At 29.4% G+C, this 15,663-nt stretch overlaps 2 protein-coding genes across 2 annotated transcripts; both read left to right on the forward strand.

The window, feature by feature from the left end:
• Window positions 1–1,435: 1,435 nt before the first annotated feature.
• LOC112766219 (branched-chain-amino-acid aminotransferase 2, chloroplastic) lies at window positions 1,436–6,825 on the forward strand. Its single transcript, XM_025812112.3, has 9 exons — window positions 1,436–1,839; window positions 3,639–3,706; window positions 3,808–3,982; window positions 4,270–4,446; window positions 5,328–5,459; window positions 5,553–5,651; window positions 5,761–5,877; window positions 5,979–6,187; window positions 6,576–6,825. The coding sequence occupies exons 1-9, from the start codon at window positions 1,747–1,749 to the stop codon at window positions 6,688–6,690; spliced, it is 1,185 nt and encodes a 394-aa protein (XP_025667897.1). The 5' UTR covers window positions 1,436–1,746; the 3' UTR covers window positions 6,691–6,825.
• Window positions 6,826–11,961: 5,136 nt separating this feature from the next.
• LOC112767242 (uncharacterized) lies at window positions 11,962–13,961 on the forward strand. Its single transcript, XM_025813125.3, has 3 exons — window positions 11,962–12,468; window positions 12,781–12,910; window positions 12,987–13,961. The coding sequence occupies exons 1-3, from the start codon at window positions 12,333–12,335 to the stop codon at window positions 13,675–13,677; spliced, it is 957 nt and encodes a 318-aa protein (XP_025668910.1). The 5' UTR covers window positions 11,962–12,332; the 3' UTR covers window positions 13,678–13,961.
• The last annotated feature ends 1,702 nt before the right edge of the window (window positions 13,962–15,663 follow it).

Below are 15,663 nucleotides of genomic sequence, written 5' to 3' on the forward strand. Positions count from 1 at the left end.
AACAAATTAAAATCAAATCAAATCTTTTAACAAAATAGAAAATAAATCAAACTTAAATCTAAAAGTTCGATAAGAATCAAATTTAAATTTAATTTTGATATGTTGCACAATATAGCTCTCTATTTGATTGCTTGCAGCTGCACCTTAAATAATTTTTAAATATGAATTAAATCCAACAAACTTAATTAAATGCAGTTTAAATAGTCACAAAAAAAAATGTAATTTAAATTTAGTGAACTCCTTATAGTTATTTGTACTCCAAGTAACTTAAAAAACACTATATTTCTTGTGCCCTAAATTAATGCAATCGCATTTAAGACAAACGGTTAGTCTTATTAATCTTTAGAATAATTCCAATGAAATATTTTTTGAGTATTATTTTTTATTTTTATAGTAATTATACTAAATTAAAATTAAAATTAAAATTTTTATTGAATATAATCTTTAAAATAATACTGATATCATGAGATATTGTATCATTTAAAAATAATTAATATAATATAATTATTTGTATATCTATTAAACTCATTAAATAAATATTATAATATTATTAATAAATTAAAATAAAACCAAATATTAAAGTAGTAATTTTTATCCTCAGTATCAAATTATTTTTTATAATATATAATTTTATAAATATAATATATAATTTTATAAATATTTATGTAATATCTTATAAGACTCAAAATAAAATATTACTAAAATAAAATATTGGAGATGCCGTTAAAATTGGTATAATTTTTTTCTAATAATATCATATGCTTGACTTTGACCAAACTGACCCTTTTTCTTTTTTGGAATTACAAAAAACGTCTTCTTAAACACGTGTTATATATATATATAAATAAAAGTAGACCAAAATTTGATGGATAGTGATGAGGAAGGATTGAAATCCATGATAAGTGCAAAAAAAAGAAGATAAGCCAGTTGTAATGGTTAATTGGTTATAGAAAAAAGGATTAAGTATTGCTTATTAGACTAGAGGCTCGATTATATTATATAGAAAAATAGAGAAGATGAAAATTTTGACGTGTGTTATTAGTTACAAGATAATGTCAAATATAAGTATTTAAAGAATTTACATAATAAGAATTTGAATTTGAAGTTGAAGTACAAATTAAATTTACACCAAAAAAGTTTTGAAAATATTTCAAGTGCACCGAGAGTACTGGTGTTTCAGTTGTTTTATAAAAATATATATATAATATATATTAATTAAAATCAACGGTTAAAATAACTGAAATATCGATATTTTCGATGCACTTGAAATTTTTTCAAAGGTTTTAAATCTATAACCAATAAAATTAAATTTAAAACTGTCCTCTAAAGCTTCTAATAATAACAAAAATGATCACGCCAATTCGCATTCACCAGGTAACTACGAACAAAGCGGATATGGACTGACGTGGATATATCATAGACATATTGGTCATGGGGGCATTTTGGATGTACTACTACTGCCAACTCCTTCCTATCCATTTTCCCATAATTTCTCCAATATATATATATATTAAATATTTAAATTAAATTACACACACTTTCCATATGCATTCTTCCAAAAAAGCGAACAAAAATCTACCACCAAAGTTTGGTCGCGTTGTATAAATACTGGAACGCATGGTTCCGTGTTTGAATTGCCATATGCAAAGGCATTGATCAGAGCTTATCTTTTTTTACTTCAGATCCTGGGCTTCCTCCTTCTGCTAATTACCCTTCCTACCCTATTAATCTGAACTACCTACCACCATGATTCGAAGAGCTCTATGCTTCCCCAGTTTCATCAGGAAATCGCTGCTTATTCCACCCGTTATTTCTCCTTATTCTAATTCTTCCTCCAAGGTTTTCTTTCTATCATTCTTAGCTTCTATTAGTTTCTTTATTCTTTTTTCCCGCTGTTTTTTCGTTTGTGATCTATTTGTCATTCAATTGTGATGCTGCTGCATGTGTAGTGTTAATGTTATATTGCCAACGAGTAATAGCTCAAATAACATAGTCTCCTCATACTCAATTAAGAGGTTGCGAATTCTAATCTCCTATCTTTAGTAAAAAAAAATATTAATATTATATTGTAGGATGAAAACTAATTTTATATAAAGTTAATAATAAAAAATTATTAATTAAAAATTTAATTAAATTAATTAATTTTACATAAAATTGACTACATTCAATTTTCACCTTTATTATAGTTCATTGATAACAATTCATCAATCTCTTTCTCTCTCTATTGTTTGCTTTTCCGTTATTCGACATGCAAGCTTATCTTTGCTTCTTCTTTCCTCGGTTCCTCACTCCGTTTCGTGACTCATCGTGATGGTGTCAGTTTCTACGATAATGTATTTTTTATGTAGGTAGAGACTCACATATAATTATTTTATATTTAAAATATTATTATTATTTTTTATGAAAGTTCTTTATATTGTGATCTATTTATCAGATAAGATAAGTTATTTAAATATATATTTTTTAAATATATTTTTGTTATATTATTAAAATAATTTTTAAAATATATAAATAATGCAACTAATAATTGTCACACTATTAGTCTATTATAGATGATATATCTTATTTCTATTTAAAAATTCTATTGTGCAATAATTGAATTTTTCTTCTTTTTTTTTTTTTAAATAGCCCTTATATAATGTCTTTGTCAAATAAATAGATAACGTTGAAAATTTGACTAAACGTATTTATGATAGAACCTAATTCAACTGACTAACTAATTACTTCCTAAACCATAATTTACAAGATTAAGATGTGTACTTTAATATGAAACTAAATACTAATAAAGATGTTGGACTATTTTCTTCTCATAATCTCATTATTTCTACAAAGTTGAAAAAGTGACATGTTTTCTATTACTGAAAAAATATAATGTGAAAATATTAATAAAAAATTATTGATGATTATTTAACTAAGAGAAAAATAATAGGTGAACAAATTATTTTTTAATCAAACTCAATAAAATCTTTTTATTTTTTTTTTTATATATCTCCTCTTTTTTCTTTAGATAATTTTTATTGTATCAATAATTTATTGGACTAACTTAGTTGAATTTAGTATAATATATATAACACTTATTCATATTTTAATTATTATTTTTCATAAAATATCTTTGTATGAATGGTATCTTATTAGTATCTAGTAAAGTGCAAAACTTTACTTTTGTGGCTAGTTATATTATACCTTAAATGTCAGTCTCCTATGTTTGCTAACTTTAGAAAAAAAAAAACTTCATTATTGTGGCCAGAAAGAGGAATTAAACTTTTAATGTATATAAATATATTTAAAAAAATTTCAAATGTATTAAATACAATGGTATTCTAATAATTTTAACCATTGATCTCAATTATAAAAAATATATATAATATATATTAATTAAAATCAGAGATTAAAATTATTAAAATACGGTGTTAGTACATTTGAAAACTTTTCAATACATTATGTCACGAGACTCACCACGTGTCATGTTGGGTCACTCTTTTCGTATTTTCTACACATCTCTACTCTGTATAAGAGTAAACCCCAAATAAGAACCTGTGGAACACAGCATGCAACGTATGTGCGTGTATTGAAGCATTTATCCTTCTTAACATAATCATTTTTCATATGTAACTACAAAATTACACTGTATGTATCAGATCGGAGCTTACAATGGGTATGCATCTCAGACGTCTTCTCTTGAAGTTCCGGACTCGGCACCTTACAGGTGAATGAATAGAATACATAGATATAATGGTTATAGTGCTACATAATATAAGGAAACAATAATGAAGTCGTGGTGGTGGGTGTGGATTTTGATTGATGAAGGGAAAATGATGAGTATGCTGATGTGGACTGGGATAACCTTGGATTTGGACTAATGCCAACTGATTACATGTATGTAAACAAATGTGGTGCGGGGCAGCATTTTGGACATGGACAACTCAATCCTTATGGCAACATTCACCTTAGCCCATCAGCTGCTGTCTTAAATTATGGCCAGGTATATTATAGAGGAATGCTATGGGCCAGTAAGTTTGGTGTTTTGTAATCATCAATTGACTATCAATAGTGTTTTTAATGGTGTGAGATTACATCTAATGGTGAGAGATCACTCACTTTTATTTTAATGGTTAAGTGCTGGCTACAAAACACAAAAATTGCTGGCCCCTAGACTTTCTCTTTATAATAATAATAATTTGATGCTTCTAGATTTGTTGTAGCGGTGGCATGGTTAGTGGGGTAAGGTAACAATAATTAAGTATGTGGGGGTAATTGTATTGTATGCAGGGGTTATTCGAAGGCACGAAAGCATACAGAAAAGAGAACGGGCAGCTGCTTCTGTTCCGTCCAGAACAAAATGCCATTCGGATGAAGAGTGGCGCACAAAGAATGTGCATGGAAGCCCCTTCCGTTGACCAATTTGTCAACGCTTTGAAACAAACTGCTTTGGCTAATAAGCGCTGGGTATGTATGTATCTATGTAGTTAGTTTTTAAACTCATCTATGTTAACAGCGTGCTGATTTAACACGTTAACCAGTGGTGAATGTTATTCTACCTTCTTTAAACTAATATGTAAGTTACCCTCTCTGATGTGTCATATTTTAATTGGGTATTTATTTTAACCTGAGTTACCTTCTCCATTTTTCATCGTTGGGCCTCCCAAACATCACGATCTCATTGGGATTTCGTTTTCTCTTTCCAAATCATTGTTCTAAAAAAGGTACTTCAACTCTCTCTAATTGCGTTTACTCCTTCTGATCGTCATTACGCCTCCCAAGTATCACCGTTTCATTGGATGTCTTATTTTCTCTTCCCAAATCATTCTTTTAAAAAAGGTACTCCAACTCTCTCTAATTGCATTTAGTCCTCCCCACTCTTTTGTCATCGTCGTTGTGCTTCCTAAGTATCACCGTCTTATTGGGTGTTTCATTTTCTTCTGTTAGGTTGTCACCGTCTTTCAAGATATTATTAACTCTCATAAGATTAAAGTAACTCAGGTTAAAATAAACATCCAATTAAAATATGACACATTAGAAAAGATAACTTACATGTTACTTTAAAAATGACAGGATACACAAAATATACGTATTTCTTTTTCACTAATAACACTCATAAAATAACATCCTTTTATTTTATCGAACACAATAAATTAATGTGCCAAATTAGCACGCTGTTAATGTTAATTTATCCTTATAAATTTAGGAATTTAATTTAAGTCAATTGAAATTTTATAGACCAATTTAAGTGCGATTGCCAAAATTGAGTATTAACTTTTTGTACTACATTTGAAATTTGACATAGTTGGAATGATGAATGAATGATAATGATGATGATTGATGAGCAGGTTCCTCCTCCGGGGAAAGGATCGTTGTACCTTAGGCCTCTGCTTATAGGAAGCGGTGCGGTTTTGGGTTTGGCTCCAGCACCTGAATACACTTTCCTCATATATGCTTCCCCTGTCCGCAACTATTTCAAAGTCATTCATCAACTCTACTACTTCTTAGTTCTTACAATTACTTCAATATTCCGAATAAAATTTTATATGTATGTATTAATATTGGTTGAGCAGGAGGGCTCTGCACCACTCAACTTGTACGTGGAGGAGAATTTTGATCGTGCTTCTCGCCGCGGCACCGGCAGCGTTAAAACCATTTCTAATTATGCCCCTGTACGTACGTGCACCCCAATGGACTCGTTCCTCTGTTTTTTCTTTGTGTCTAGAATTCAAAAGCATGTAATAAAGGAGCATTTAGTAGCATGAATTATATGGAATGTAGGTATTGATGGCGCAACTTAGAGCCAAGAAGAATGGATTTTCGGATGTGTTGTATCTGGACTCAGCCACCAAGAAGAATCTAGAGGAGGTTTCTTCTTGTAACATTTTTATTGCCAAGGTATTTAACTAATTTTAACGTAAAAATCTTCATTATTTGATCAATAATAAAGCATGCAACTTGCTTATTAATTAGTATATTGAATGAATGAATGATATTAGGGAAGATGCATCTCAACACCTGGTACTAATGGAACCATTCTTGCTGGAATCACGAGAAAAAGCGTCATTGAACTTGCCCGTGATCACGGCTATGAGGTACAAGAGCGTGCTGTAGCTGTGGATGAATTAATGGAGGCTGATGAGGTTTTCTGCACGGGAACTGCTGTTGGTGTTGCTCCAGTCGGAGCCATCACATACCAAAATACAAGGTAGCACAAAAATAATATAGTATAACTACTCTATACTCTCTTTATTTTGGAACAAGCACGTATATACAGTGAATACCCACCCGGTTCCTGACAATTATCTCGAAAGGACAACGAGGTTTCCAAAATAAAAAATATCCAATCTGGTTCCTGATATATTTTTTTGGGACTGATTAGCTCCTGTGACAAAAAAAAGTAATATTGACTTTTTTTTTGACATAGAGGTCTCGTTGTCCTTTCAAGATAATTATCAGGGCCGAGTTGATTTTTTTCTTTTGTCAAAGACCTCGTTGTCTTTCGAGGTAATTGTCAGGAGCTGTTTTGGATTTTTCTCTGTGATCTATGTCAAGTTTTTTTTGTCCCTCAAAAATTGTTTTTAATGTGTATGTAGGATGGAATATAAAACGGGCTCTGGAACTATTTGTCAAGAGCTGTATAATACCCTTTTGGGAATTCAAACGGGTGCTATTGAAGATAAGAAGGGATGGATCATTGAAATTGGGTGAATTCTTTTTGCTTTAATAATTTACCAATTTGTCATTAAACAAATCTATTACTATTGTGATAATCATGATGTTCATAATCAAGAAGTGTGTATTATGTACATTGTTATACACACAATATACTTGAGCTTCAGAATCCTTCAGACAGTGCGTGTGCGTGTGTTTTTTTTTCTTTTTAATTAGATTCGGTTTTTTTTTTTTTTTTCCAGTCAAGTGGATTAGACATTTTTAATCTTAGACATTATTTATGCACTACACAGTACACACCCACACAACACACAAATTATTCATTTTATGTCATTTTGATTTTTGGTCAGATTTTAGTTGTTAACTTGATCCAACAAAAAAGGCCCAACAAATTGAATAAAAAAAGGGCCCAAGAAAGAGTGTGGGTAACCAAGCCATGCAAATGGACAGCTAGCGTCGTATTTAAGCCAAACACGATCAATACGTTCTATCCGTTATCCAGTTCCTTCAATTTTAGTATGGCTTCTTATTCTAATTAACATTCCAATTCCAATTCTTGATTATTAGTTTTTTTTTTTTGATAAACGAAAAAAAAAGTATATATAAAAAAGTTTGGAATAGATAAAAATACAAACAAAAAATTATAAATATCACAATATTTTAAATATTGTTTTAATAGAGAAAAATATACATAAAAAAAATTCACAAATATCATAATTTTTACTAAAATATGACACTTTTGCCCAGAGACGGACATACGGGGTGAGTAGAGGCCTCGGTCCCCCTCCAATTTTTTTAAAAAAGGATTAATAGTAATAAGTTATTAAATATGATTTAATTTTTTAAAAAATTTATTTAGTATTTAGTTAAATATAAATAAAAGTCTAATCTAACTTAAATATTAATAATTTCTAATATTTAAAAAGTAAGTATCAATATTAAAAAAATTTAAAAAGATATTATTATTAATATTTTTAAATTAAATAATTTTTTTCAAATATCATAAAGTGGATTTTTTTTTGTGAGCGTTCTTCTTTATTCATTTGCTATTAATTCTCTATATTTCAACTACTACAACTGAGAGATCTTTTTTAGCTATGAATATTGTGAAGAATAACTCAGAAACAAAATGAAAGATAAATTTCTTGCTAATTGTCTTTTAATTATATTAAAAAAATTTGTTAAAAAAATTGACACAGATTCTATTATCGATGAATTTTATGATACGAAAAATCGACCACTTCGTTAATAAAAAATACATACATATTTTTTGTATTTTAAAATATATTATATATCGGTATATTTTTGTAATACATTTTACATTATATAATTTTTGCATAATTTTTTAATATTATATATGTTATTGGCCCCAATGATAATATTTGGAGATCCGTCCCTACTTTTGTCTATAAAAATATCTTTTAGATATTTAAAATTTCAGTGAATTCTTTTATGTATAGTTTTGTCTATTTTTTTTTTCAAATAAACTACATATAAACCACATACTTATGTGAGTCATATATTTATTGGTGTGTACTAAACTCTTATGTACAACATAACTTATGTCCCATTTCTAGTACTGCTACATATGGAAATTCAAACATGGTTGGTTACCTTGATTTTCACTCTTAATATAGAACTGTACGGCCCTGTGTCAAAGTCAAAGTAACCTTCAATCCTACTATAATCTTGTGTTGGACCACCAAGGACGAACCTAGCGGCCGAAATACACGCAACCCATGTATCTGAAATCATGGTAGAAACTCAGGTGCAGTCGACTTTACGTGAAGTTAATACTTGAGAGCCGTTAGATGAAAATTTAATCAAATCAGTCAAATCATTTAACGGTTCTCAAGTATCAACTTCACTTGAAGTCGACTTCACCTGAATTTTTACCTGAAACCATAGATAACGAACCAGCTAACAAAATTTATATGTCAAACGATTCTCTGCTTGCTTGCATATATATCATGCATAAACATGCATTTTGCTTTGGACACATACAATAATCTTTTAATTTCTTATTGTTATATATCTATATATTATTGTATTAGAATACTGATGATAAGTTGAGATAAAAGATAATGAAGCCTGGAGAGGAGTTGGCTTCAGCTGTATACTTACTACCGAGGAATTTAATGTAATTATTATTTTTCAAAGACGTAGGTCAAATCAAGCGTGGAAATTACAGCACATAATATATGAATCCTGCCCTACTTAGCAGCACAATTATTTGTCCTTACTCTCCAATTATTTTATTAATGCCATCATTATTATATTGTTATTACAAGAGCTTGCTTCTAATCTCCGCTAAACCATATTTTCGGGATTGTTAGCCATGTCTTTTCAAACTTCTTTCCAAATTTTTTTCTCAATCTCGTCCTTCCCTTTAACTAGCTGGTTACACATCTTTTTTGACTTCGTCATTGTTTTATGTTTTGAAACATGCATGATCGTTAATGATGAATTATATATATAATCATGGATTAGGATGTCAATAAAGAGCTCAAAGAAGACAAATCCGGGGCAACAACCACTTATAATTACATGGCTCGCTAGTATTTAGATAGTCTGTGAAGCACTAATAATCATAGAAAAATACTAGGAGTCAACATGTTTTGTGATTTGTAGCTATCAGTTAATTATTATTAATATTTTTAATTATATAAAATTATATCTAATGATATAAAATTATTTAATTTTTTTTATTAATTAAGTGCAGACTAAATTTCAATAAAAATGTTATTTTACTAAACTTTTTTCCTAATAATATACTATATGATAAATGTGTCCAGGACCTTTCACAAAAGTGTATATAGAACGAAAGGACCTAACCTAGCTAGTTAGGGGATTATTAAGGTCAACTAACTAATATGTTATATATATATATATATATATATATATATATATATATGCCTCCTACCCACTAGTTATTAGCTGCCTTAAATATAGAAAATTAACTTCTAAGAAATATTAAACGGTCATCAAACTTGATTATTTTTTATTATCAGTTAACTATTAATGTTTATAAGTATAAAATAAAATATGTTGTTAAATTATTAAATTAAAAAAAATAAACTAAAAAAAAATTGAGTTGATAATCGAGTAATTACCAAAAATAATAAATTTTTAATTAGATAATATTAACTATTTTTTATTCTCATTTTTTAAAAAAATTTAAAATTTAGAATAAATATAATTTCAAAAAAAATAGTGATAGTGGCAAAAAATAAGTTATTAACCTCCTAATTAAACTCTAAATTAATATATGTATATATTAGATAGATATTAATATCATATTTTAATTCATATCAATATTTTAACATTTGATTTAATAATAAAATGACGTATATATTGTTGTAAGTTCATTATATAATATTAGAATATTTTATTACACTTTAATTTCTCCCTTCTTGCGAACCTACATATGACTTTTTGAGTTTTGACTTTTGCTTCAGTAAGTAGTATAGGGTTAGGAGGTGCAGATTTTTATAAGGTTTCACCTTTGATATCTTTTCTTTCTTCATAGAATTCATATTTGCTGCTTCTTTTTTTATGTCCTCATTTTGAATTTGTTTTGTTAGAATATAATTCATCATAATTGATCCTAATTATATTCTAATTGCTGCTCTGATATCATGTTAGAAATAAAAGTTTAAATTGGAGAAATAATGGTATATTATTGAGTGTGTTTAAATTGTTTGTTTGAAGTGATACAATATAAAAAAGTATTTATAGGTACTAAGAGAATCGTAATAATAAAGTCGTAATCTCCTATAATAAATATTCAGATATACTAAATAATACTAATTGGTCATAATTAATCCTAATTATATTCTAACATGTTTATTAACTGTAATGGGTGCCTCGGTCGTCACGGCGTTCTCTTGTTGCGTTGTTGGTCATTTGTTCACCAACCAAAAGGAGAAGAAAAAGAAAAATAACCTAATAGCTTCAAATTTTCAACATAATTTCAATGTCACTAGTGCCCTGCCTCTCTCTTTTATTTGCTTCTAGAATCTCTAAATTTAGAACAATCAGATGGATTTGATAGTTAGTATAATAAATTTCAACATCATGCATATCATGGAATATAATGCACATTGTTATTCTAATTTCTTCACTTGGATGAAGTTTGGTTAGTGAATTACTGACCCTAGCTAGGAAAAGCTAGTCATCCAAGTTAATTAACAAAACACATTTTTTTTGTATAATAATTTTTATTTTTTTATTAAATATACGATAAAAAAATAAAAAAAAAGTTCAATTTTTATACCATTAAAAAAGTGTTTGCAAAGCATGATTTCTTGTATTAATTAATTGTCTATTCCGGTCTCCTTTCACATGTGTATGTGGTTGTACTTGTACATCATTTCTTGTACATACTTATTTTCTGTATATTATACGGTTACGCCAATACTATTCATCTACCAATTAATGATGTGCCTTTCGAAGTCTATATATCTTTTTATCTTTTTCGAAGGGTTATGCTAAATAACCAATAATTTTCTTGAACAACATGAATAATGGATTTTAAAATTGGTCCAATTCAAGTAAAACACATTACGTAGTGAATTAAACATGTGAACACCTAGTAAATTGGACATAAATTAAACATTGATATATCTATTGTTCACATTGTTTAATATTTTCATTATCTATCTATACTTTTTCTTCTCGAAACTACTGCTTTGAAAATAATAATCAGTATATGAAATTCATGGAGAAAAAAAATGTTAAACATAGAATGATATCCTTCTTACGAGAGTTAGAGATATAATTATTTATGTTGTATTTTCGTATCAATTTATATTTCATAACATGTTGTCAGTGCTTTATGTCTAAAAAATCTAAAATTCGATCATTAGTGAACTCAAAAAATAAAAAAAATAGTATAAAACAAATAAATAAAAATCTGTATAAAAACTAAGCAAATCCGAAAAAATACTCTTGTTTAAGGAAAAAAAATTGTTAGAAATATAATTATTTATGTTGTTTTATTTTTTTTATTAGTTTAAATTTTTGAAAAAAATAGTTTCCTGACATAAAAAATTAATAATTTATTCGCATATATCCCTTCACACCATTTTAATACATTTCTAATCAAGTTTTTTGTTGTCACTTTTGTGTTTTTTGAGAAACTTTTTAAGAAAAAAAAAAAGAGTGTAATGTTTTAAAACACGAGGTGCAGCATAATTTTAGTTTATTACTAGTTAATTATTCCCCACGTTATTAATAATAATGAGATCATTATTGAATAATTAATTGTAGTACTATAAATAAATATAGCAATACTCTAATACTGATAAGATAAAGTAGTGTGGCAGATAATGTAAGAGCGGAGAGTAGACTACTAGAGTTGAAAAAAAAATGTGGAAGAATAACTGATGATATTCGGGTGTGAGAAAGACAAGAAGAACAATCCTTATTCCCTGTTCTGGCAATACTAGAATTCTGGAATTTTCTGTTTACAATATATATGTTTTTATTTATTTATTTTCTGCCACACACCGTACTACCCCTCCTCTTCATATATATTACAGGAGGCTCACTTCCTGGAATGATGCTTATCCGCCCCCAGTTTTACATACAGCGATTAGTTAACAATAATTAAACACTTGATTATTAATTATCTGTTTCTGATCTAATTAAGAAGGAAGATCAGATCATCAGATCAGATGGGTAGGGCACCTTGCTGTGACAAAGCAAACGTGAAGAAAGGGCCATGGTCCCCAGAAGAAGATTCCAAACTCAAATCCTACATCGAACAACACGGCACTGGTGGCAACTGGATTGCTTTGCCCCAAAAGATCGGTATTGTTTTTAATTTGTTTCAGTTTCTTTCTGCTCAGAAGAACAGCTTAGTTTTGAATTTTAAACTTTTTCATGAGCTTCTGAAAGTGATTGATTCAATACTTAGCTTAAAATAAATGTTGAAGGTAGTGGCTAAAAACACGTTAGTGCAATGAAAAAAATTAAAAATTATTGTTTCTTGTAAACGTGATTTTATGAACAAAATTATTTCTGTGTTTACAGAGAAGAAAATTAGCCAAACAAAAAATTGAAACTTTCAAAAAGGTCTAACATGCTTTTTCCCTTTTACGAAACACATCCTTTGTATGTCAGGGCTTAAGCGATGTGGCAAGAGTTGCCGTCTGCGGTGGCTCAACTACCTTCGCCCTAATCTCAAGCACGGTGGCTTCTCCGAAGAAGAAGACAACATCATTTGCAGCCTCTATGTTACTATTGGAAGCAGGTACACTCAATTTAATTAATTAATTAATTCTTAGTTTGAAGAAGATGAACCCTAATTTTGTTGTGTGTATGTATAGGTGGTCGGTGATTGCAGCTCAGTTGCCTGGAAGAACAGACAACGACATAAAGAACTATTGGAACACCAAGCTCAAGAAGAAGCTTCTGGGAAAACACCGCACTAATAATAACAAAGAGCACCACCAACAACCACGTTCTAGAAAGCAAGCATCAACAACCAATAATACTAGTGTTACCGGGGATTTTTCATCATCATCATCATCATCTGCTACTGCTACTTATTGGTCACACATGCATATGCCTATGCTGCCACTACCACCACCACCACCACCATTACCACCGTTGCCATACGCAGAAGATAATAATAGTAACAATGAAGGGCCCAGTTTCAACGACCAAGACTCTCTCAGAAAACTTCTTATCAAGCTCGGAGGAAGATTCTCCAACAACAATTTTAGTGAGGATTATCAGCCACCACCACTTGATGATGGGGTCATCATGAATTTTCATCAATTCCCTTCTTATGAAGAAGAACAAATTCATTGTCATCATAATATTGGTTCATCATCTGGTTGCATGAATAATAATTATCCACAAAGGTTAGATGGATTGGAGTTCTTTTACGGAGAGGAAATGGCTGTAACTAATGATGAGAAGATAATAGAAACTGGTGGTGCTTCTAATAATAATAACACCACACTGATTTATCCTCCTCTTCATGAAGATTTCAGCTACCGCACCCCGCAATAGCACCATATCCATGTACATTTTTTTTCTTTTTCTTTTTTTTTTTCCTTTCAATTTGCTATGAACTTGAACTACTATAGCCATTTGAAGAAAAAGGGAAAGTTCGTTTTGATTCCCTTATTATACATATAGTAAACTTACTTCGTTTATATATATATGTCTTCTCTCTTTTGTGGCATTTTCGCCCAACGCATTTTATCCTATATTGTTTTGTTGTGTATCAGTTGGTTGTAATATTTACGGAGAATCATTAATTAATTTGAAACTCGTAGTTTTTATGTTCTTTATTTGTGGAATTTTCGCAGCATATGGAACAGAATTGAAGTACAAATACTGTTTAAATCTGAGACTTGGGTTATATTTCCCCAGAATGAAGTACGTAACTCACTTATTTTACCACATCTGCGTATGTAATTGGTTGGATATATATAAGAATTTGTCCGGAAAAGTTGACTATAGCTGTTACTTGTTAATTGTTACTACTAGCTTCAAACATTTATGATTTATTATTAGGAAGCTAATTAGGGCCTAGGGGCACTAGCAGGGAACACCAGTGGATAATGTGTGAAACATGCATATATATATATATATATATAAATTCTTTCTATTATTAAGTACATTTGGTTTCTGATTAATAATTACATTATTCAAGATTAATGCCTTTGGGGATATAAATTATAGCTTGCTTGGTAATAATGAACTTATCGCACCACTACTCTTGCCATTAAATGTGACTTCTTCGTATATAGTGAGACCAACTCGCTAGCTTAACTAGCTAGTTCGGTTTTTTCACTAGAATTTAAGCAAAACATTGATGAAATTATATATATATATATATATATATATATATATATATATATATATATACATATATACGAGAAATTCTCCACATACAAGCATTTTTTTTATACAAATCTTTACAAGTCATCTATATTAACACGCTTCGAACTGTTTTCACTGCAACTCTTTCTTCTTTTTGCTGCACGTTCTTCTTCCTCTTCCTCTTCTTCTTTTCTTTCGTTTCTTGCCTTCTTTTTCTCCTTCTTCAACCGTTACTACACGGTTTCACTGCACCTTCTTCTTCTTGCTGCACATTCTTCTTCCTCTTCTTCTTCTTCTTTTCTTTTGTTGCTTGCCTTCTCTTTCTCCTTCTTCATTTACGTGCTTTTCTCTCTGTTTTCTTTCTTTGTTATTCTCAATTTCCATTGTTTTTTGATATCAAACTCTGAAATCGTTTTTGAAAAAGAAGAAACAGCAGAAGATGAGGAGGAGAAAGAGAAAGAGTTCTGAATTATGCATAAGGTATACTTCAACGAATTTTGGGTGTATTTCTTAAATCCTTTGGGTGTAGTTTTTGTAATCATTTGGGTGTATTTCTGTAATCCTTTGGGTGTATTTCTGAAGTTCCATTATCTTCAAAACGATTTCAAAGCTTGTTTTCAGAAACCATGAAAATTGAAAAAAAAAACGAAGAAGAAGAGGAAGAGGAAGAGGAAGAGGAAGAGGAAGAGAAAGAGTCGTTCATAATACATGGTGAGTGTAACGCTTTAAAAACAGAAAACGGTTGAATAACGGATTAAAATACTCGTATGTGTAGCAACTTGTAAGACTTGTAAGTCAAAAAGACTTGTATGTGTAGCATGCCTATATATATATAACCAAAAATCAATTGTATGGTCATGCATTTATGCGCTCAAGGTTGAAAGATCTTGATCTAGTAATAGTGATACTTTTTAGCTTTGCAATGCATATGCTAATAAATATGAGTATATTGTCGTAGTCTCTCTTTTAGGGGACTTGTAATAAATTTGCTAAGTATATATAGTTGGATAATTAAACGGTAAATTCCATTATGTATATGTTAATGGTGATTACAGTAATTTTTTTTATTTAAATTATTTAAATATTTTATTTATTGAAATATGTAATATATAGAAGATTTACGATTTTACACTTATATTATATATCTCGAATATACAGAATAAAAAA

The sequence above is a fragment of the Arachis hypogaea genome, chromosome 17 (assembly GCF_003086295.3).
Source record: "Arachis hypogaea cultivar Tifrunner chromosome 17, arahy.Tifrunner.gnm2.J5K5, whole genome shotgun sequence".
NCBI lineage: Eukaryota > Viridiplantae > Streptophyta > Magnoliopsida > Fabales > Fabaceae > Arachis > Arachis hypogaea.

Coding starts and splice junctions, on each gene's coding strand:
- LOC112766219 (XM_025812112.3), top strand. CDS start 1,747: ATGATTCGAAGAGCTCTATGCTTCCCCAGTTTCATCAGGAAATCGCTG. Junction 1,840..3,638: donor ATTCTAATTCTTCCTCCAAG/GTTTTCTTTCTA, acceptor TGTATGTATCAG/ATCGGAGCTTACAATGGGTA. Junction 6,188..6,575: donor ATCACATACCAAAATACAAG/GTAGCACAAAAA, acceptor ATGTGTATGTAG/GATGGAATATAAAACGGGCT.
- LOC112767242 (XM_025813125.3), top strand. CDS start 12,333: ATGGGTAGGGCACCTTGCTGTGACAAAGCAAACGTGAAGAAAGGGCCA. Junction 12,469..12,780: donor TGCTTTGCCCCAAAAGATCG/GTATTGTTTTTA, acceptor TTTGTATGTCAG/GGCTTAAGCGATGTGGCAAG. Junction 12,911..12,986: donor TATGTTACTATTGGAAGCAG/GTACACTCAATT, acceptor GTGTATGTATAG/GTGGTCGGTGATTGCAGCTC.